This window comes from Eptesicus fuscus, chromosome 14 (assembly GCF_027574615.1).
Source record: "Eptesicus fuscus isolate TK198812 chromosome 14, DD_ASM_mEF_20220401, whole genome shotgun sequence".
Taxonomy (NCBI): domain Eukaryota; kingdom Metazoa; phylum Chordata; class Mammalia; order Chiroptera; family Vespertilionidae; genus Eptesicus; species Eptesicus fuscus.
In genome coordinates, this window is record NC_072486.1 from 18214534 (window position 1) to 18239340 (window position 24807).

General features: G+C 39.3%; 1 protein-coding gene across 1 annotated transcript in view; it reads left to right on the top strand.

Annotated features, from left to right (window-relative positions):
* Positions 1-18734, top strand: part of CRPPA (CDP-L-ribitol pyrophosphorylase A) — a 162735-nt gene extending 144001 nt beyond the window's left edge. The window contains exon 10 of the mRNA XM_008148501.3: positions 18630-18734. Within this exon, the coding sequence (XP_008146723.2) occupies positions 18630-18734 (105 nt within the window). The remainder of the gene's footprint in view (positions 1-18629) is intronic.
* The last annotated feature ends 6073 nt before the right edge of the window (positions 18735-24807 follow it).

Sequence of the window (24807 nt, forward strand, 5' to 3'; positions counted from 1 at the left end):
TGGACTCTTTGGATTCTGATTTTGGTTTCAAGTCTGATTTTTTCATTCACTGTCTATATGGCTTTGGACAAGTTATTCAATCTCCCTTAGTTTAAGTTTCTAAGTAATAGAATTTACCTCATAGTGTATGTTATATTTTCTTTACTTTTCCCCCTTAGTGATTTTGTAAGGTATAATTCTTTTTCATACTACTGCTGATTGTTTCTTGAATTTCACATGCATATTTACTTTTTCCTTTCTTATTAACCTCAAATCAATTATGATTTAATCAATGTATATTATGTTGACTTTGTATAAAATGTGAAATTCAAAAATATTACAAAGAATTCCTGTATAGCCTTGATCCAGAATCCCCAATATTAAATCCTATGCCATTACAGTATCAAAATCTGGAAATTAACATTGATGAGACACTATTATCTCGTCTACAAATCTTACTACATTTTGTCAATTTTCCCCACTGTTACCTTTTTTCTGGTCCAGGATCCAATCCTGGAACACATGTTGCATTTTGTTGTCATCTCTTTAATCAGGGACACATCATCCGTCTTTGTCTTGATGGCCTTGCACTTTTGATAAATATTGGCCTGTAATATTATATAATGTCTCTCAATTTAAGTTTGATTGATGTTTTCTGATGAATAAATCCAGACTATGCATCTTGGCAAGATCACTACAGAAGTAATGTATTCTTCTCAGTGCATTATATCAGGGCTTACATGATGCCCATGTGTCTCATGACTGTCGGTGTTAATTATGATACCTTAGTTAAGGTGGTGCCTGCCAGGTGTACTCACTGAAAACTTATTATTTTTGCTTTTATAAATAATAAATATCTAGTGGGGGTTACCTTAAGACTATGTAAATATACCAGTAATTAACATAGTTAATTTTACAAGTTAATTTTAGTATGTATTGATGGTTCTTGCTAGAAATAATTATATGGTAGTGCTTGTCAAATGGTGATTTTCTGTTTCCACCCTTCTTTCAAAATTTATTAACTGGAATTCTACAATAAGGAGAGCTATTTCCTCCTAACACTCATACTTTCAGTCTCTCTTTCTTTCTCTTTTATCCATCTACTAGAGGCCCAGTGCACAAATCTGTGCATGGGTGGGGTCCTTCGGCCAGGCCCGTCGATCAGGGCCAATCGGGGCTGGCCGGCGGGGGCGGGGGGGAGGGACTGCAGGAGGTTGGCTGGTCGTGGGAGGTTGGCTGTGGGAGCACACTGACCACCAGGGAGCAGCTCCTGCATTGAGCGTCTGCCCCCGGTAGTCAGTAGTCAGTGCGCGTCATAGCTACCAGCCGGTCATCTGGTTGTCCAGTCGTAACAGTCGCTGAGGCTTTTATATATATGGATGGACGTATAGGTATTAATTTTATTTCATAGGTTCTGCTTAAAATTTCATTATTTTTGTTGCTCAAATTGTGTCAGATTTGGTCATTGGAAGCCCCTTCATGTTACCTTCTATTGTATTTCAAAATGTTCTCGACAGATTTTGAGCACCTCCTTACTTTGTGGCACCTAAAGATGTTTTAGGCTCATCTTGTTCTTTTTTTATCTCCCAGCCTTGTAATCAGCAATTTCTCCAAGGAACCCAAATTTCTTTTATTAGATAATGGTATTTAGAAACCAAGAGCTGGGCAATAAGGGTGCTCATTGCTCCCAGAGTATCTTTGTTTGTTAGCCCTTTCAGCAGATATTGCTAGGGAAAAGATGTATTTGTATATATTTATTTCTCTTTCTATATGTTTGTGTTTATGTATAACATACCATTTATCTAAAATAAACCACAAGTTTGTACTGGAATCTCTGTTTCCAATTCAACATTTCTAGGCTCTCCTTTTCCTTATATGTAACCCCTTTTTCCAACAGTGTGGAATCTGGCTTTCATTATCAACAGTGTATTTACTTGTTCAATCCTAGAATACACATAAATGTAATTTCAGAATTGCTGATCCATATCTCTGGAATAACAAATTTACTTATTAGATTATGATAGTTGTATATAGATTTATGTTCTAAAGTATAGAATCAAAATACTATTTTACAAAGTTAATTAGGTTATTTCCTTTTCCACCCACTTCTGTTTGGTTATTTATAATGTATTTGTGTTTATTTGATGTTGTAAGTAATCAATTTTGGATTATCCCTCCATTTTGGTTGTTTCATTTTTTGGAATGTCTGAAATTTTAACATTGGTCTGGAAGTCAAAACTATGCAAAAATTCTATTCAGTTTGAAGTTTTTGTCTGCTTTATTTTATTGATTATTTTTTTTTTGTTTGTTTGTTTCTTTTTTGGGGGGAGGGATATGGAGGGTAGTTCATTAATGGAGGTGGTTGATTTTTTTTTTTTTCATTTGTGTAATTCTCTGTATAGTTGTACTAAGTTCTCACCTATTTTTCTGTGTGTGTATTTGGCTAGTTTACAGGATACCTAATTCAATGCCGCCCTCTTCTGTCAATGTAGCAAAACCCAGCTTCTTTAGTTAATTTTTCTTTTTCAATGGTGATGGAAGGATTTGTGTGTCCTCCAACTTTATAGTTTGCCTTTGCATTTTGGGACTCTATGCTTTTTCTTTTTTCTTTTTCTTCTTTTCCCCTTTACCACTAAATTGCCAGAGATTGCATCTCTCTTCCTTTTTGTGTTTTTCTCTGCCAGGAGTAGACTGCCACCTAAAGTCACTCTCCAATGGTCATTCTAGTTATACATCCACACTGATGTTTTCACTCGTAAGGCAGGCTTACTCTTTTTGATGATGGTTTTAGATTGACTTTACACTCATCAGTAGTCCCCCTCTTCCTTCTTCCCAAGTTCTTCTCAGCCTGCCTTATGTTGCCTTTTGTGACAGGCATGAGAAATTGCTCATTGAAATTTGGTGGTTTTCTGTGTGTGTGTCTATGTAGTTTTGCTTGCTCCTCTTGTTTGATACAACTTTTGGAGAAAGTAGTGAGGGAACTGCCATTGGCTTTAACCTCCCAGAAGCCTCAATTGTGTGTGTGTGTTTTTTACTCTATTTTTTTTCTATTGTTAGATATTTATATGTGTTTTGAAATATGACTGCATATTTATGCAAAAAATCTAAAATTAACATTTAATTACATTCTCAACAATTTCATGGGTTTTGGAACATTTTGTTTGATTATTCACCTTTCACATTTTATGCTGCTGTTCTTATCAAATATTTTTCTATTGTTATATTAAATATCCTTGTATTTAAATATTAGTTTGATTATTTTTGGAAATGTTGCTTTTTTTAGATGTATGTATTTATTATAATGCACTTCTTTATTTGACCCTATTAGACCTTCCATCTAAAAATTATTTTTCTTGTGCACTTGAGTATCTCCTTTAGTGTGAGAGTATTTTTAGGAATACTTTCATGTTTTGTTTATCTGAGAAAGCCCATATTCTATCTTCATTCTTCATAGTGTTTGTAGAAGGGTGTAAGCATTTGAGGTTGATACATAAAGGGTGGGGCAAAAGTAGGTTTATAGTTGTGAGCATGTGGAACAGTTTATTCTTGTATTGTTATTTATTAATTAATTATTGTATTATTTATATTACTAGAGGCCCAGTGCACGAAATTCGTGCACGAAGGGGGGTTGTCCCTCAGCCCAGCCTGTACCCTCTCCAATATGGGACCCCTTGAGGGATGTCCGACTGCCCGTTTAGGCCCGATCCCAATCCAGGACTGCTGACTTCCAACTGCTTGCCTGCCTGCCTTCCTGATTGCCCCTAACCGCTTCTGCCTGCCAGCCTGATTACCCCCTAAACCACTCTGCTGCCAGCCTGTTTGCCCCCAACTTCCCTCCTCTGCCGGCCTGGTCACCCCTAACTGCCCTCTCCTGCAGGGTTGATCACCTCCAACTGCCCTCCCTTGCAGGCTTGGTCCCTCTCAACTGCCCTCCCTTGCAGGCCAGGTGCCTCCCAACTGCCCTCTCCTACTGGCCATCTTGTGGTGGCCATCTTGTGTCCAAATGGGGGCAGGATCTTTGACCACATGAGGGCAGCTATATTGTGTGTTGCGATGATCAATCTGCATATTACTTTTTTATTAGATAGGATAGAGGCCTGGTACAGGGGTTGGGGCCAGCTGGTTTGCCCTGAAGGGCGTCCCGGATCAGGTGGGGTTTCCCTTAGGGTGTGGGGCGGCCTGAGCGAGGGGCCTGTGGTGGTTTGCAGGCTGGCCACGCCTCCTAGCGACCCAAGCAGAGGCCCTGGTATCTGGAATTTATTTTCCTTCTACAATTGAAACTTTGTAGCCTGGAGCAGAGCCAAGCCTGGGGCTCCCTCCGAGGCCGGCCGGCAGCCATTTGTGTTGGGGTTATAATTGAAACTTTGTTGCCTTAAGCAGTTGGGCCCAGCCAGGGTGTGTGGAAAGCTTTGCTTCCCCTGTTGCCGGCGGCAACCCTGGCCTGCTCTCTCAAGCTCCATTCTGCCGCCATTTGTTTGAATTTGTTTACCTTCTATAATTGAAACTTTGTAGCTTGAGTGGAGGCTTAGGCCTGGCTAGGGCAGGCGGAAAGCTTGGCTTCCTCTGTTACCTAGGAAACCTTGCTCTCTGTGAAACCATCTTGGTTTGGGTTAATTTGCATACTCGATCTGATTGGATGGTGGGCGTGGCTTGTGGGTGTGGCTTGTGGGTGTGTCGGAGGTATGGTCAATTTGCATATTTGTCTATTATTAGAGAAGATAACTGTAAGTCCACTTCTGCCCACCCCTGTATATATATATATATGTGTATATATATATATATATATATATATATATATATATATATATAACAGAGAGTTAGTTTCTGTGTTTAGCACTTTGCAAATTGTCATTGTGTTCTTACTGTCATTGTTGCTATGAGAAAGACTGTTGTAAGTCTAATTGTTAGTCCTCTATTGGTCTCTTCTCTCTAGCTGCATTAATATTGTCTATTTGTATCAGTTTTCCTAGTTTGTCTACTTGTTGAGTTGTTGTTGTTTTTTCCATCATGGAATTCATTGGGTTTCCTTTATGAATGAATTCATGTATTTGATAACTTATTCTGGATATTTTTTAGCAATAACTTCTTTATTATTTGTCCATTCTATATTTCTGGGATTTTAATTAAATACGTATAGAAATTCTTATCATATCTGCCATAACTTTTATTTATGTTTTCTATTCCTTGTTTCCTCTAATATGAATTCTATGTAATTTCTTCAATTCTGTCTTCAGTTTTAATAATTCTCTTTTCAGCTTTGTCTAATTTTGTTTGACACATATTTTGAGGATTTTTTTTTTTGGCTTAAATTCAGCAATGTTTTTCATTTGTAAAATTTTTTGTAAAATCTGTATTTATTTATTTATTTTTAAAATATATTTTTTATTGATTTCAGAGAGGAAGGGAGAGGGAGAGAGAGATAGAAACATCAATGATGAAAGAGAATCATTGATTGGCTGCCTCTTGCACACCCCACACTGGGGATCGAGCCCACAAACCAGGCATATGCCCTAACCAGGAATCGAACCATGACCTCCTGGTTCATAGGTCGATGCTCAACCACTGAGCCATGCCGGCATGACCGTATTTATTTTTAAAGTCTAGCTTCATCACTTTTGTGATTTTATGTTTACTTATTAGATGTCTTTTAGATAGTTTTAAAAATATTTTGTGCGTGAAAATTCTAATGCTGGATTTATTTTTTATGTTAAATTGGTTTGCTGTTACCATATTAACTTGTAATTATGAATGCAGTTATGCATTTATCTGAATGGCTGACTACATGTTTCATAAGGGAATAAAACTCTTATGTCTGTTTATTTACATCTTAATATATAGTTTATTGCCTGGTATTAGCTGAGTTCCTGAAATAAAATCATTGAAAGTAGTCCCCACTTTTTCTCTCATTTATTTCACTGCTAGATAAAGTAAACATTTAAATACTTTTTTTTAAAGAAATGCTCCACTAATGGGTATGCACTCATTGCATATTTCACTCATATGCTCCCTTGCATATTCCACAATATTTTCTCTTTTGTTCTGTCAGTTAGCCTAGATTCTTAGATAATCTTTTTCTTAAATCTCATTTTTTGGTGGTATTTAGCATTCTAGAAAAGTTACACATCAGCTATTCTTATTTAATCAAAGTAATCTGTATTGTCTGCTAGAAGCTGTTGAATTTTCATCTTTAAGTTTGAATGTATCATCTGTATATGGTTTCTTTTTGAGTTTCTATTAGTAATTTTGTAAAGCACTAAATGACACCTGTTTATCTGCAGACTCATCTTTACTCTCATCAGGGAATTTCCTTCTGCATTTTATTTGTAATGACTTCTGTAATATCTATTGTAATTTCTCCCCAGGTTTCCCTTGTATAATTTAGTTTTTTAATTAACACCTTGAACTTTCTCCTACTACTTTCACTTCTTTATTCTTCTGAGTTCTAGACATTTTCAAGTCTATCTTCTATTTATCTAATTCATCTTTATGCAGACAAAGCAGGTTTACACCACCTCAAATGAGGTTTTTAATTCAAATACTTTTATTTAATATCTACATGAAATATTTTGTGACATAAAATTATTCCTACTTTGTGCATACTTCTATGATTGAATCATTCTCTTGAATCTTTCTGAGACTAAAAATCAGAAAACCTCTAATATGTTGTCTTCACTTTGTAGTCTCATTTCAGAGAAGATATTTAATTCTGAAGATTCTAGAAAGTTCTTTCCACTTAGAAAGTTGTTTCACATATCTGCTGATATTTTTTTTACTCCTTATTGGGAAAAAGCACTACAGGTAATCTACCATCTGTGGCCTTCTTCATGAAAAGAACCTGTTTCTGCCTCAATTCTGGGAGGAAGTATTGCCAGACTAGTCTTTTGCTAGTTAAGACTGACCAGCACCAGTCTGGTCAGAATAGAACTCTTTTTATTTTATTTTATTTTTTTGTAGGTTGCAATAAAAGCCTCCTTTTTGGAAGGAAATGAACTTTTTTTTTCTGAAAAAAATTTTGTTTTATTTGGTCCAATGCATGGAAGAGGGCTTAAGGTTGGTTAAAGGAATGGCTAGTAATTTTGGGGAGAAGCTCAGGTAAAAGCCAGACACCAGGGAAATGTAGACGGCCCCTCAAAGGGTGAACCTTTCTAAGAGATACTTGTCCAGCCCAGCCTGGGGGCCCGCTGCCTGAGGAGGTGAGTCAGGTGTTGCCCATCTTCCTGATGAGTTTCACCTCCTCACCCAGGAAGTGGATCTCTCGGAAGTCAGGGAGTTGAGCTCTGCGAGGGTGGAACCCAGGGCCTGCAGCTCCAAGAGGGCCTGGTTCAGGTTCCTCTCCAAGGCCAGGTTGGCTTCCCTGGCCTCCTGAGTTTTGCCCACTCACTGTGGGGAGGCTTCAGCATGTCCTGGAAGAGAATGCGGCCACCGCGCTGGTTTTGCAGCTTTAAGAGATGCTCAGCGCCCTTGCACTTCTCCTGGGCTTTCTCCTAGGCCAGTGGTCGGCAAACTCATTAGTCAACAGAGCCAAATGTCAACAGTACAACGATGGAAATTTCTTTTGAGAGCCACATTTTTTAAACTTAAACTTCTTCTAACGCGACTTCTTCAAAATAGACTCGCCCAGGCCGTGGTATTTTGTGGAAGAGCCATACTCAAGGGGCCAAAGAGCCGCATGTGGCTCGCGAGCCGCAGTTTGCCGACCACGGTCCTAGGCCAACTCTTGGGAGCAGTGGCCCACGCCCTCGAGAGCCACATCATCATGGTCGAAATAGAAGCCCAGAGAGAGGTAGGTGTGGGAGGCCCGCAGATGGAGGCCGGGCAGGCGGTTGACCGCAGCCTCCACCTCGGTGCAATAATGCTGACGAATTTGGGAGCCCATGGCTGTTCGGCAATAAGGAGTTAAAGTAGGAAAAAAACGGTGTGTTGGCTGGTCTCGGAGATGGTTCTGAAAGTGGTGACTGGATAAGACACAGGAGAGCGGTGTGAGGCTGGAAGAGGAGGTGTCCCTAGGTCTGTTCCTTCCAAACATTGTTGAAGCAAAGATAAGATCCAGATCGCCAAGGGCACTATCAGGAAGTAAACTTTTAATTTAATGGTAAACACTTTTCAGTGGGATTCTGAGATTAAGACTTTGAATACTAGCTACTCACCCATTTAACCAACACATAAGAGTTTAATGGTAGTTAACCAGTCATCTTTTTCTTTTTTTCACTGCTTAAAATTATTCTAACAGGAACTTCCTCTCTCTCTCTCTCTCTCTCTCTCTCTCTCTCTCTCTCTCTCTCTCTCCCTATCCCTCCCTCCCTCCCTCCTTCCTTTCCTCTCTCCCTCCCTTCCTCTGCTCTTTCTCTCACACACACATGTTGCTACCAGGAAGATATGTTTGAATCACTCAATTTAATTCTTTGCATTAAGTTTGTAATTAAAAAATTGAAACTATATTAACCAGTCTTTCTGCTTCAGGAGAAATTATCAAGTTTCTCTACTAACATCTGGGCCATCCACTCAAAAAGAAACTTTTCTGAGTAATCTTTCTGCCCTTATTATCATTTCTCCTGCATTACAAAAACAGTACCCGTTACCCACCAATGCGTAGTATGTAGTTTTTCTTCTTGTGCAGACACCTCATCTAAGAGAACGCCACCTCATCGTCTGCCTTTATCTCCCATACTTGGGTATATTAGTGTAAATTTACCGGTGTCTTTTACACCTATCTTGCAGACCAGGCATTCTTTCACAGAAGAGGGAATCATGTAGCACAAAATTCTAGCTTTTGACATCGTTCTGGTTTCCAAGTATAGATACTTTTTTTTCTTTATTTTATAATGATATATCCTTTATCTAAAAACTTTAATGTTTCAAAGATGTCTTAATAGTTATATATAAAGTCAGATCTTTATAGAATTGATTAGCAAATCAATCCAGTTAGTGAATATTTATTGAGTACCTACTATGGGCATAGTACTTTATTTGAGTTACAATTGAAGTCAAAAGAGTTGTCTTTTGCTATCTACAATTTAGCCAAGAAAATATGTGAACCTAAGGAAAATATTACTAAGGAATTGTGAGACCATGACAGTGAAAATATCTGATGTTCAGTAAAATAGATGATTTCGTACAAGGAAGTTGTCACAGGTAAGTGTTTGAAAATCAATGTGAATAGAAAGCAAGTTATTGAGAAACATTTTGACTGGAAAAGGAATAACAGGGATTATACCAGGATGGCATAATCCTAAAGTGATATCTGTGGTTAGAGGAGTTGATTAGGTTGTTTGTGGATGGCCTTGAATGCTAAGATAAAGTTTGTGCTGAAAGTAATGTGGATTTGATATAATGAAAATGGTTGTTGTAATGGGGTTAGAGCAGTAGCCAAAGGCAAAGAGAAGTAGTCAGTGAGCACATCCTGGGGGAATCCAGTTCCAGGATGGTGTGGCTGTCGACTTAGAGTGGGCAGGGTCTGACTGGTGAAGGATGGCACAGTAGGAAACTCACAGGACGTGGTAACTGTTGGGTGAGTTGTGTAAGATCAAAACAGTTTTGCTAATTAAAAGGGACATTGTGTATGAGATCGCTCTTTCAACTTCATTAAGTTGTGGAATTTATATTATGAATGATGTTGTAAGAAAATAAAGCATGACAGTGTGACAAGTCCCAGATCTAGAAATAATTGACACAATAATGAACTGCTTGTTTCTCAGGCCGGACGTCTGGTGCTTTTGGCTGCCCGTGTTTTACCCCACTGCACTCTGGCTCTTAACACTGCATCAGTTCAGGTCTTTCCTATTTAGCAAAGTCACAGTGCTGCCCCCCAGAGTTTTATTGACCAGTGATTTTTTCTTAATTCCCTCATTCCACACATACTGATTGAGCACCTACAGTATGGGCAAGGCATTGTGCTAAGCACAGAGAATAAAGGAGATGAGAACTCCCATGTGTTCATAGGTAAACCCAAGTGCATTTTCACGAGTACAATTTATTATTGAGATTTTAGGTCATAGTTATTTTTATTATTGAGTACTTTATTATTGAGATTTTAGGTCATAGTTATTTCAAATGAGCAAGAGGAAAATACTTTCATTTGGAGAAAACTGCAAATTCTATCAACAGGTAGACTGACTGCATTTTCCTGAAGTTTGGGAAATTTGCAAACACCAAACATTTATTTTCATCTCCACTAGGGGACAGTGTGTTACCATTAGATTTTTTTTTTCCCTTCCAAATCAGCAAAATGTATAGATTTTTTAAAATTTGAAATTAATTATTTTATAAATGTAACAAAACTTTTAAAATGCTTATAAAGTCTACAATTAAGGGTTTTTGTAATTGTATATTATGAGTAGATAGATATAGATATTTGTAGATCTCTCTATATATACTTTTATTTGTTTATATGGAGTGTTTGAAATTTTGTGGCACTGAGGTGATTTTTGCATGAGTACACCAAAACAAGAATGGAAGGAAGAAGAATATTTATATCAAAATATAAGCATCTGAATTTCAGGACAGCTTTGTAACTCATAAGATTTTAATTAGGCTTTTGGCATGGAATTTGCTGAGACATCCTAAAGTTTACTCTTCAAGAAGGGCTGTGTAATCCCTTGAGACATCTAAAGCCTAAATATATATACATATATTTTCCTTTATAGTTTTCCTTTTAACTGAGTCACAATTGAAGTTCATTGTGTTCTTTAGGTATGATATGTATGGAGGATGATTATCTCTAAGATTTCCTTTCCGGTGTCTATAAAGATTTGGACAACAATGATGTCATAGCTTTTCCTGCTATTCTTTGAGGTAGTGTTCTACAAAAATCCACATAAATGTGATTCTAACAGCATACCATCATTTGTACTCAGAGAACTAAATTTGATTTGTTATCGTATAAACTCATACGTAAAATAATACCATCATTTGTTTACACCTCTTTCATTCAAGTACTGAGACCTGTGTGGTACAATGATAGCATTTAATGTTTTAAAATATACTTTTAAAGAGTTTTTCGAGTTTATGTATACTGGTAACAGTTTTTTGCCAAAGGTGTCATTTGAGAGCATTGAAAGGGACAGTAAGAATTCTGAAGAAGATATGGGCATTATAGGAAAGTGACTATTTGTACACACTTGCAAGGTACAACTTCTTAGTCATTTGCTTCTGGAACTGCAGACTTTCCTTGTCCAAATGGTGAGGTGGGTGGTGGGGAGGAGAGAAAGGAGGAGCTGCTCTGAATGGTGGAGGTGCTGCTGTCATTCTCCATCCTCTGTCAGCAGAAAGCTGAGACCTTGTGAATTGTTCATATCATTCTTTCTTGGGCCTTTTATTGAAGACTATAAAATTCAAACAAACTTTAACCAAATGTCTGTGAAGCATTTTCAAGTGCCTCATCTCATTTGATCGTCACAGAAGTCCTGGAGTAGGTAGATAGGAGACTCGGTAGAATCCTATTTTCTTTTCATTAGCCGAAAAACGGAGATTTAGAAAGCTTAGAAACTTGACCCGACTGAAAAGAAGTAAGAAATGGTGGAACTTGAAAATTACTTCAGGTTTTCTCACTGCACAGACTATACTCAAACACTGCTATAGTTAAACATTTCACCCTTTGTTCTCCCTGTGTGATCTACAATAATAATCTGTTTCGTGTTGATATTTACTGCTGTGTTGTTGACAGTTACCTGAAAGAGAAGTTGAGGTGCTTCACTGGGATGGAAAAAGTTTAGCTAAATCAGAAAGCAGGTCTAATTAAGCAGGTTTATCTATATATACAAAGCTCTCGCTGGCACCAATCGCATACATGTGTTTCTATCTGTCATTGTCCATCATGAATTGACACTTCTATTATAGAGGAAGGGCGAATAGCGATATTAAAATATTTCTAATTTCCTTTCAATGTGCACAAATTTGTGCACCAGGCCTCTAGTGATAATATAAAATAAATAATTAAATGGCTAATGCAGACTTTAACAAATATCATTAAAGATATTTCTGTTTTCCTTTAAATTCAACATATGTAGGATTTTTATGTATGGGTGTGTAAACATTATTGTGCCATGTTTATAGCTTGTGCTCTTTATGGCTGGTGAGTAGAAATCAAGGTAAATCTGAAGACTGGAAATTGCTAGAGTTACAGATTGTAAATAAAGTGATGATAAATTTAATTTAGGTAATTTTTTCTTTATTTCTTACTATGGGAGTTACGATGCCCACTTTTCCTGCAATACCTTTGGAAGGTCTAGCTTCCATGCCACAATAAAAATTAATCATAATTTCTTGTTCCCAAAATATTTCTTGTTTATTCTGGACTCTGCAATTAAACACATACTTACCTTTTTTGAAAAATAATGCACTTTGTTCTTTAGATTTACAGAAATATTGAGACGATCATACCGAGTTCATATCTGGCCTTTACCCATTTCCCCTATTAACAGCTACAGTCCAGAGTTTGTTCAGATTTCCTTAGTTTTACCTAATGTTGTTTCTTTTTTTCTTTCTTCTTCTTCTTTTTTTTTTTTTTTAATTCCAGGATACCATATGACTTTCGTTGTCAGGTCTTCTTAGGTTCCTCTTGGCTGTGACAGTTTCCCAGAATTCCCTTGTTTTTGATGATCTGGACAGCTTTGAGAAGTACTGGACAGAGATATTGTGGGAGGCCCCTCTATTGGAATTCATCTGATGGTTTTCTCATGAGTTAGACTGGGGTTACGGGTTTTGGGGAGGAAGACCACAAAGGTGAATGCCATTTTCATCCCATCATATCAAGAGTGCACATCATCAACATGATTTTTCAGTGTTCAGGTTTACCTTGCTTACTTGATGCTAACATGAAACATTTATATTACATGATATTTGGAACACACAAAGACATGCACGTATATATACTTATTAATACATATGTGTGAATGATAATAAAATGACCACCTGTAATGCCTTTCCACTCTGCATCCTGGTTAAGGGTTAATGACAGTTTTGGATACCCACAGGCATCAAGAAATGCTTTTTTAAAAGACCTATTTGTGCATTTTTTTCAACCTGTGTCATCAGTACTTTTATAGACATATGGACTTGTGAGATGAGTTTGCAATCCATAGATTGCTTGACTATCTGATCTTTGTATCCACTAGAATTTTGTGTATCACATTATTTTATTTAATCAGTTTTTAAATTTCCATATTTTTTAAGGATGAAATGATCAATAGAGATGAGGCAAACAAGGAAAACAAATATTCAGTGGAATAACAGGTTCTTCTCACTGAATTCTAATCTTTCCAAATGGTGCCTATAAAATATGCAGAAGTAAATGAATTTTAAGGAATATTCCTACTTAAATTCTTAATTAGCTAAAGATATGTAAGTTTTGGGGCTATGAAAGTGAGCATAGAAAATTTTTTTCAAGATATGGAAATGTTATTTTTCTAGCCCTACAATCTGAAATAGATTTTTCCTCCTCCTTCGTTACTGTGCTGCTTTCACTTTGACAAGTGTAAGCTGGTTTCAAGGAGGCTACACAGACAGCCTTTTTCTGTTTATTTTCGAAGGGGAAATTTTAACTAGCATCATCTGTTTTATGTTTTAATTTAATAAATGAGATTTTGGAGTAGATGTGCATTGTGAACCCTGTGACGTTGTAATTAACCAAGAGTGACAAACACATATCTATAGTTGGTTTGTATCGTTTTCAGTTTGAGACCACTCACTGCTTTGTTCATGGGTGATGTGGCAGATAAGTGAATCACATTTTAAGCCCAAACATATTTGGCTTTAGGATTATTTATTTTTTTCTGTGATTTAGGTCTTGTGATATTTGGAAGCCAGTCCAGCATTTGAAATCCAATATTGAAATGTCCTTAAAACCCACATGCAGGAAGCCAAGTAGCCACCATTCAGCCCCTTGTGTGTGTCTTTCCCAGCTTCACCCCTTAGAACTGGATCTGGGAAGTTGATGAAAAGAGTAGCTTAACAGAGGTGGTCTCTCACCACCATCCTCATAGATGGGAAACTGAGGGCCAGGCATGGTGGCAGTGGTAAAGCTTAGAGAATATTCTCCTTTGTACTAAGGCCAAGGCTTCTGGCTAAACATGCAAATGGAAGTAAACAAAGTAACCAACTAGTGGTGATTGTTAACAAATGAGTTAAACTGGAAGAGTGATGATATCTCTATCATAGAGCCTCCTCTGCTTTGAATTCCTTATAATTTATGGAGTGTAACCATGTGTTAGGCATTGAGCTAAGTGTTTCATATTCAAAGATAAAATGAAAAATTCTTTACATCAAGAAACATCCATGTGGTGAAATAAATGGTCAACTAAAAAGACTATTTAGAATTCAGTGTGCTAGAGGAATTCACAGCTGTGGAAACAGATTCGTCTCACCCAAATTTGGCCGGAGGCTAGGAGTTAGGGTCAATTTCAAGAGTCACTGATTTGTGGGTGGAACCACAAAGAGAAACTCGGGTCAGCTAAGCTGGGAAGGGAGTGGGAAAGCTTTTCTGGCAAAGGGATGAGCATGGTGCAAAGGGATGAAGCTTGGGGAAAAGGCTTGCTTGGGCAATCTTCACCAGTTGTGTGTGGCCTGGAGATTTGAGTGTTTTTTTACGGAGAGGCTGGAAGGATAAACGACTCTTGTCTTTACCAGGTAAATGGTTCAGACTTGATCCTGAAGTTTGAAGGAGTCTTCAGAGGATTTTAGGCAGGATAGGGGTGGGGTCAGATTGATATTTTAAAATAAGTATTTTGACTGCTGTGTGAGAAACAGGGTAAAATAGTATAAGACTTTAGAGAGATTGTTTATGGGATTGTTCCAGTAATTCAGGGCAAAGACATTATGCTGGCAGGGACAGTTTGAGGGGAGAATATTAATTCAAGAAACATGAAGGAAGCAGAAGCAATAGGTGCTGGTGACACTTCGTTGTAAGGCACTAAGGTTGATGCCAAGTTCAGAGACTGATTACCAGATCCCACTTTTGGAACATAACACAATTCTTCACCCAGACTCCTTAAAGATGTTAGCTGTTTCCACTTTTCATTTCCCCTCATAGTATCACTTCTTTATAGTGTCAAGAAGCCCAAATGATTAGAATAAATATATTTTAACCTTTTGCACTCGGATGTCAAGTGTGACTCGACACGGTTAGCATTAGAATAAAGGAATCGAGAAAAAAGCAAGAGAGTGCAAAGGGTTAATAGGCAATACGATTTCAAAGGCAAAACAACATTTAACAACTTGTGAGTTAACTCATTTCACAAATTTGCCTGATCTTACTGAAACATGGGGTTCAGGGTACAGACTTCTTCTCGTGGGTTCTTGTCCCACAAAGATAAAGAATAAATTTGTGGACTAACATATTTCTTTAATAAAAATGTAGATGTTTATTGGAAGCATATACAAATTCCATCTGGGCAGAGGTGTCCCCAAAGGGGATCTCCTGGGAAGAGACCCCAAAATGGGAAATGCCTGCTCGCTCGCTCTCTCTCTCTCTCTCTCTCTCTCTCTATCTAATGGGCAAAATAAAATAAAAAATCCTGCCTTGTGTCCCTTTGTCTCCGGTTTATACATACTGTAGTTCTTTATTTGAACCTGACCCTTTCTAATTGGACCTTTCATTAATTTGGGGCCCCATGCTCTCCTCATTGGTTATTTTGTTACATAGTATCAGTTTCAAAGGCCAAAGCCCATGTGGTACCCCCTCTCTTTCTACCCCATATCTTATAACATTTCTCTATCTCCTGTGAAAATCTGTTTTCCTCTTTCTGCCATTTGTTGGCATTTCTCTATCCTCTGTGAAAGTTTGTTTCCTTTTCCCCATACTCTGTGGCTTTTCATTATCTTCTGTCATTGTATGTCTTCCTCTCCCGTTATCCTGTGGAACCTTTTTAGTCTCTGAATGTATGCCTTCTGGTGGCTCCAAGCCCTCACCTAATGCATTCCTCCCCCATGGACCCTCTTTATTCCTAAAATTCCCTAAACCTGCTTATTTTATCCCTAAAACTCCGTTCATTACTTTACAAAAGAGCCAGTTTCCCTCCCTTCTCCCACACTAGTAATCACAGCTTGTACGTCTGTTGGAGGACATCCAGGAGCAAGATGAAGAAAAGGCTTGTATCATCAATGAAATATTCACATTTCAGTGAAGAGCCAAAGTTGGTCAGATATTGGATTAAAAGAAAACTAGAGGCCCAGTGCGCGACATTCTTGCACTGGGGAGGGGTCCCTCAGCCCGGCCTGTGCCCTCTCCCAGTCGGACATCTTCGAGGGGTCCTTAGTGCTGCTGTGGAGGCTCCCGCCACTGCTGCTGCGCTTGCCAGCCGTGAGCCCGGCTTCTGGCTGAGCGGCACTCCCCCTGTGGGAGGGCACTGACCACCAGGGGGCAGCTCCTGCATTGAGCATCTGCCCCATGGTGGTTAGTGCGTGTCATAGTGACCAGTTATTGCGCTATTCGGTCAATTTGCATATTAGGGTTTTATTATATAGGATAATCTTTTGTTTCATAGTGTTAGCATTTGAAATTGCATCAGTTTTTTTCTAGTGGTCTTCAGCAGATAATTTTTGTCTTTAATGAAAGATGTTTGCAAAAGCATTTCTCCTTTATTTGGGGAACCGAGTCCCTGCCTGTGGCTATGGTCTGAGCTTCATAGAATTCCAAGGCCAGAGAGTAGCCAACCTAAACAATGGCTCCTTGAACTCATAGAAACAGAGTAGAATGTTCTTTATCAGGAGCTGGGGTGGAGGAAATGAGGAGATGGTGGCCAAAGGGTACGAAGTTCCAGTTACAAGGTGAATAAATTCTGAGAATTGTATAGCATGGTGATTATAGTTAACAAAATTGTATTGTATAATTGAAAGTTGCTAAGAGAATAGTCCTGAAATGTTTAAGACCCCTCCCCCCATCAAATGGTAACTATGAAGTGATAGATGTGGTAACTGTTCTCTTCATCATTTGATAATATCCTTACTAATAAAGGCCTACGTAGTCATCATGCCGGGATGCCCTCACACCATCACAAGATGGCTGTGCACACAGTGAGTGCATTCAGGTGGGCAGGGCTGGGCTTGACACTGCATGCGCGGCATGGAGCCTGCCTGGGGGTCCTGGCTCCGCGAGGTGAGGCCTGCCTGGGGTCCCGCCTTCTCCTACCTCTGCACAGTGAGGCTTGCCTGGGTGTCCCCCGGCTCCGCACGGTGAGGCCTGCCTAGGGGTCCTGGGGGTCCCGCCTCCTGGCTCCATGCAGCGTGGAGGTGAGACCCCTAGCTCCGGCTTATATCTTTGGGGCAATGCATCGAGGAGCTCCAGATGGGTGGGTGGGGCCTATGTCTTTGGGGCGATCGATTGTGGGGTTCCCACACTGTGATAGGGCACAGGCCAGGCTGAGGGACCTCCCCCCACCCTGAGTGCACGAATTTCGTGCACCGGGCCTCTAGTCTTTATTATAAAATCCTCAGCGACCTTTATGACATGAATGACCAGTCAACCAGTCGCTATGATGCATACTGACCATCAAGGGGCAGACGCTCAACGCAGGAGCTGCCCCCCGGTGGTCAGTGCGCTCCCACGGCCAACCTCCTGCAGCCAACCAACATCCTCTGGTCTCTCCCCGCAGCCGGCCAACCTCCTGAGGTCCTTCCCCCAGCTGGCCAACCTCCCGCAGCTCCCCCCGCCCCGCCCCGGCTGTCCTGGCCCCAGTGGGCCCTGATCGGGGGCAGAGCTGGCTGGCTAACCTCCCACGGCCTCTCCCTCAGGCTGGCCCCAGCTGCGGTCCCTCCCCACCAGCTGGCCAACCCAATTGGCCCCTCCCCCCCGCCGGCCAATCTCCCACGTTCCCTCCCTCCCTGGCTGGCCTGGCCCCGCCCCTGATGGGCCCCAATCACTGGCCAGGCCGAGGGACTCTACCCATTCACCAGTTCGTGCACTGGGCCTCTAGTATCTATATATATAAAACCCTAATATGCAAATATACTGAACGGTGGAACTACTGGTTACTCTGATGTGCACTGACCACCATGAGGCATGCGTGGCACATGGCAGGCATCGGCCATCGCAGGATGGTAGAGCAGGTGAGCGGGGGCACCAGACCAAGGCAGGGCACCAGTCGCTGTAATTGGGGCGAGCCTTTGGTGGTTACTGAAAATTCTTTGCTCCCGCGCACCACGGTCCTGCCTGGCACTCACACCTGCTGCTGGTGCTGGCCCTGCTCATCCTTCAGGGCTTCTCCACCTCCCCCTGCTCCTGAGGGGTGATCGGAGCCGGCAGCCGCCTCTCGCACCTGCTGCTGGCAGTGACCCCAATTGCTCCACGCCATCCACAGGTGCGAGCAGGGCTGGCGCTGTCAGCACATGGGATCAGTGACGGTGGGAGCGGGGCTGCGGTGGGAAGGGCTGGTCGGGGTGCAGAGGATGGGCCAAGACCCACCCCTGTGTCCACTGCAGCCTTGAGGCCCACAGTTCCTTTCAAGGTGCACAAATTCGTGCACTGGGCCCCTAGTGTGGTGTGTGTGTGTTTATAATTGAGTTGTGTCTCTTAAACTTATACAATGGTATGTGTCAGTTATATCTCTATGAAGCTGGGAAAAACATTTAAATAAATGAATATATATTTTTAAAGTAACTCTTTACTAAATTTAGTGTGTGACATCTTTCCAAAATATTGTTTTACCCTTTCTTTTCAGGATGAGCAGAAGCTCCAGGACAGTTTAAGGCAAGGGGCCACAATAATTGCCACACTCATCAAAGAGAGAAATTCTGCATTCATTGGTCAGCTACTGGTAGCCTGAAGGACACAGAGAAAATTGCCTCTGAGTTTATAGAAACGTTTATCTAAGTCCCTCTTTCCTGCTTCCCCTCCTTGTTGTGTGTGGTAGCATATTTAAGTTGTCTTTTATGTCTCATAATTTGTAGGATATGATGCTTGGGTTATAAAAGTGGATTAATGTTTTATATTTGTGAAATAAAAATTTACTTTTATGCATGTCATATATAAATTGCCCAAATAGAAAAGGATAGGTAAGTGGAAAATAATAGCCTTCATATAATCTTTTTACAAAAGCATGAAAGATCAATAGAAACAATCATGTATGAGCTAATCCTCCAAGGAATGAGAACTTAGAAATCTTGAACTATTCTCTCTGTGTTAATTAGCAAATCACACTGTAATGAAACTAATAGATAAGGTTCAGAATTATATTTCTTTACTTCAAAATTGTCCTCTCAGCATTATATATTGACTTGTGTTCTAATTTTCCATGCCTTAAAAAAACAAAACATAAAAACAAACAGAAAACAACAACAGGAGATTGTAGGAATTCCTTAAATATATTCACTATTGGCCCTCAACATTACTCACGATCCCTAAATGAGATGTAATATACTCCTTGGATTACGTAATTTTTACTCATTTTAAAAGGTCTCTGATCTTTCTGAATGCATTTAAGAGAAGACTGGAAAGCTTCATAAAAGTGAAGTTATTTTTGTGAAGCCCAAGTTAGTCTTCAAAAAGACAGGGAGTCATTGCAAGAATTTAATTATTCTTTTGATACATACACTGTTTTTTAAATCAAGTTTCTATTCTTTCAAATTTCCACTGGTATGTACATCTTAAAATGTCTTTATATATATATATATATATATATATATATATATATATATATATATATTATTGATTTTTCACAGAGAGGAAGAGAGAGGGATAGAGAGTTAGAAACATCGATGATAGAGAAACATCGATCAGCTGCCTCTTGCACAACCCCTACTGGGGATGTGCCCGCAACCAAGGTACATGCCCTTGACCGGAATCGAACCTGGGACCTTTCAGTCCGCTTGCTGATGCTCTATCCACTGAGCCAAACCGGTTTCGGCTGGTATGTACATCTTAAATATTGATGATTTCCCCTATATTAATTACATTGTATAATTATGTGCATGCAGTCATTAGAGATGCCTCTTACTCCATATTTACACTGACTTTCTTACTTTTATTTTTTAAGTATATTTTTATTGATTTTAGCGAGGAGGGGAGAAGGAGAGAGAGATAGAAACATCAATGATGAGAGAGAAACATGATCAGCTGCCTCCTGCACGCCCCCTCCTGAGGATGGAGTCTGCAACCCAGGCATGTGCCCTGACCGGGAATGGAACTGTGAGTTCCTGGTTCATAGGTCGATGCTCAACCATTGGGCCACAAGGCTGGGACTGGCTACATTGACTTTCTAAAAACACAATAGATCAGATTATTCGAGGGTTTAGGCTACACGTGGAAACTATAAAAGTTGCATGAGATGTTTTCTATAACATATCTACCTTGTGGAATTTCTTCTTAACGTGTTGGATGAGTTTTCCTATATTTCTCAAGTATCTCTCTTAGTAGGAGAGTGTATATGTTACATATTTAAGTGATAGTCAGTAGAAAATAATGGACATGGAGTAAATATTACAGTTCATTCCCCTACATAAAGTGCACTGTTTCAATGTAGTTTGGATCTGAGTTCCTGGGCTTGCTACTTTCTCTCTCTGGATGTTAAGAAATACAAAATAAATCATTTAATTAAAATCTTGAACATCCATGGGAAATGTGTGAATTTTGGTTAGAATGTCTATGTTGTGAAGGTGGTGAACTAGTTGTGTTGTGGAAGGTTCTCCCCTTCGGAAGCCTGTGGAAGTCTTCACGTGAAAATGATTTTAAGAATTTGAAATTGCTTATACAGGCCCACGGGGAAAGGTTACCAAGGCTTAAAAGAGAGGGTGAGCGTTTTAAAGTTTAGCCTGATAATGGAATGCTATACCAGACAAGACTTTATCTGGGAGTAAGTGGTATGACTTTGCCCTAAGGTAATTGGAAGCAATTAGTATAATGAGGTTTTTAGTTAATAAAATATGAAATTGTCTCTAAACTAATCACTACCATCATCATCAGATTTCCTTTTTCTTTATAGTTTACAAGTGGTTCACAACATTGAAATCACTTAAAGAAAGCCCCCCACATCTTTCACTGCTAAGGTGGGAAGTTATGCTCAGAGGTCTCAATGACCTTGCCCAGAGCCCTGTGGCTGCCTAGTAACGAACGGCAGGGCTTAGACTCAGGACCACTGGAGATGTTTTAAGCGCATCTCCCTGTATAACCAGGATCGCTGCAGAGGGCACCTCACAGAGAGGCCCTGGGAAACGAGCCAGACCAGGGGGGTCACTCTGCCCAATTACCGGAGGGAACTCCTGAAGCTCTTGACTTTCCAGCCATCTTTCCAACATACAAACAGCCAAGGATGAAGGGAGTGGAGACAATGAATGACCAGGAGAGAAAGATTAATTAGTTATTTCTATTGTTTAGGACCGTGGTCGGCAAACTGCGGCTCGCGAGCCACATGCGGCTCTTTGGCCCCTTGCGTGTGGCTCTTCCACAAGATACCACGGCCTGGGCGAGTCTATTTTGAAGAACTGGCGTTAGAAGAAGTTTAAGTTTAAAAAATTTGACTCTCAAAAGAAATTCCAATCGTTGTACTGTTGATATTTGGCTCTGCTGACTAATGAGTTTGCCGACCACTGGCTTAGGAGATCCAGAGGCCACTTGACAGTTACATTTTCATCCCAGCTTCTGCAAACCTAATTACTTTCATGAGAACTGTCTGTTTTCACTTTATTTTCCCAAATTTCTTAGAAATGATAGTAGTTATGCCTCAAGGTGGCCGAATTGCTTTCTACCTATGGATAATTTTGTAAAAAGACTCTCCCCCCACCCACCTAAATGTATGCTAATTAATAAATGCAATTTAAAGAAAGCCTTTTTAGGAATTTAACAGTGTCATCACTGTTTAGATTAATGACATATTGGTAGGAGGTAGTAGTAGTAGTTGTTGTTTTTTATTAAAGTGCTCAATTTGAGAGATAATTTGTTGCATATATACTCATTTACAGATAAAATCCAGACCTGCATATTCTATCCAGACCCATTCTTTCTGTGGTCATTTTGCATTTGTTTAACAGGAAACCTTTCTTTCTCATGCTAGTTTATTATAAGCAAATTTTACTTTATATATATTAACACAATGCTTATGTTATAAAAATCAAGTTGCAGTAGGATATTTTTACACTGAATCTGCAAATTTTACTTCCTTTTAATGTTTAAATGAATTATGTCAAGGAAGCATTAAAATGTAAAGAAAATCATTTGGAAGAAGAAAAATTGGAGATATTTTAAAAGATTAATTCAAAAATAAATAAATGAAACATACATATCCTTTTAGTATTTATCAGAATGGTCTAAAATAAGTGGACTAGAAGTGGTTGTGTTGGTGGTTTTGATATTATAACATTTATATATGTTCTTATACATTTTTAGTTTTTAGTTTCAAAATTGAGAAAACTGTATGGGTATTTTTTAAATGAAAAGTATCAAACTACTATTAAAGATTCTCAATATATTCTCTTTACCAAACAACATAGGTAATTAATAACTAAATAAACCACTTATATTTTAAAATCAAATGGCAATTTTCATTGATATTTATTGTATATCTGCACATTTTCACACTAACTTAGTCACAATTTAATAACAATATAACATTTATTCTGAAAATATAAAAATGTGATGTTTTATTTGTTATAAAGATAGAATTTTGTATCCAGATCTATTAGCCTATAAAATACATTAAATATTTGCAAAACCAGAAGTCTCAACTAGATTTTTTTCTCTTTTCCCTCATATTTAGCAGCTTTCCTAGCAATATAGTGGCTGGTAAGGATTTAAAACCTGTACTCAGACACAATGGAAAAGAATACTGTGATCACTTAACAATGTCGACTTGAGTGTGCTGGGTTGAATTATGTTCAGAAATATTCCTTCCCTCCATTTAGCTTCCCTGGGAGGAATATATTTCTACCTCTTGACTTTGGGGCTCATCATGCGACCTGCTTTCACCACTAGAGTGAGTCAAAATGGCACTGCACCCTTGATAGGTCTGGATATTAAATCTAGACTAGAGGTGAGAGACTGTTATGTTGCTGCTTGTTCTCTCCCACTTCTGCCACCACCAGGAGATGAACTGACAAATGGATGAACAAGCCCAGCTGTTCAGTCTACTTCCAACAGACAGGTGAGTTCTATAAATGCTCATTTTTAAAAAATAATAACGAGTTTTGCCCTAGCCAGTTTGGCTTAGTGGATAGAACATCGGCCAGTGGACTGAGGGTCCTGGGTTCAATTCCGGTCAAGGTCACATGCCTGGGTTGCAGCCTCAATTCCCTGTAAGGGGCATGCAGGAGGCAGCCAACCAGATTATCTCTCATCATTGATGTTTATATATCTCTCTCTGTCTCCTTTCCTCTCTGAAATCAATAAAAATATATTTAAAAAAATAATAATGAGTTTTGAATCTTTTTGTTGTACACCAGTTGGTAACCAAGTGTGGCAGTGTTTGGTATGTTTGCCCTCACAAGTCTAGGATGTAAAGCAAAATACTTCTGAGAAATGTTGGTCAGGGCAATGATCCCAAAGTGCTAGAAGTTTCTTTCCCCCACCCTTGAATAGCAAGAGAAAGAAAATGGTTTCTATACCCTCAGTGTTTCTCTTCCTTTCCTTGCCCATCACCACCCGCAACACACAAACATTTTGGAACATCGTTGGATCTGCATGTGCCAAGAAAATCTTCAAAGACTGATGCCCACATACAAGTAATATTAATACCATCTCTGTGAGCTCTATAGTTGTGGGGATGTCCTCAGGCAATGTGTGATCAGACGCTAGGATAATGAAAGTGTAAGAAGAAAAAGATTGCATTGCAGTTGCATATAGCCATTTGTGCCTCAGCAACACAGAAAGACATGCAAAGAGAAGTTCAACTCCATCACCGTCTTTATGATAGAAAGGAAGGTCTAGAAGATGTTCAGGCATAAAGTGTGAAGTCTTCCCTTGCCTCGAGACTTCCCTCAGCACATATGTTCACAATGCTTACTCAGTGGGAAAACTTTGGGGTGAATGGTACTCAGTATGAGTTCCACCTGACTGGAGCCAGATTGTTTTTCTGTTCCCATCTGAAATATTGGAATCTTTGATTTTTAAAAATGTCTTCACAGCTGAAATGCATTATGCAAATGTATTCTCTACTTAGTGAGGATGCTACCACATAATCTGAACAGTTGTTAAAACATCTGGGGCTGTTTAGCAGCATGGATAAACCCTGGCTTGTCTAGTGCAATTTTTTTTCCCTTCCAGTTTAACCTTAATTAATCCTAGCATGGTCTCTGTGAGGTAGGTCTTTATCAACCTTGTGATACGATGATTGAAAAATGGCAGATGCAGAGAGTAAGGGCTCATGATCACCCAGACCAGAATTTCTGCCTCTATTTTGGACAGTTTTTCAGAGAATTAGATTCCAATGAGGAGGGACTGTTCTTTACTTAAGGTTTTTTTTTTTTTAATCTGATTTAAATCTACATCCAGAATTTTACCTGGATGCATTCCATCATTTTCCATTTTGCAAAATTGCAGTGAAGCCCAGAGGCAAAAGCTTCCACAAGGCAATCCTACTGATCCTTTTGACCCAAGTGGAGACATGATTTGAGATTCCACATGGAGGCCAATTTTTTAAGAATTTCCCCTCGTCTGTAGACTGTAATAATTGGGTTATTTGGATAAGGTTTGGCAAAGCATCTAGTAGATTAACTGAATGAGGTTTCTGGAACGTTGCCATTTTGGAGCTAGCCATTTTGTTCTTTGTTCTGCCTCATTATAAAATGGACTAGTGAAATTGGTTGGTTTGTAGGTATTTCAGGTTTTTTCTTTTATTATTTCCCATTCGTTACATCTGAGCCCTTAATTTGGTTGAAAGCAAGCTCTTCAGTCTAAGTGGATAACAAAAC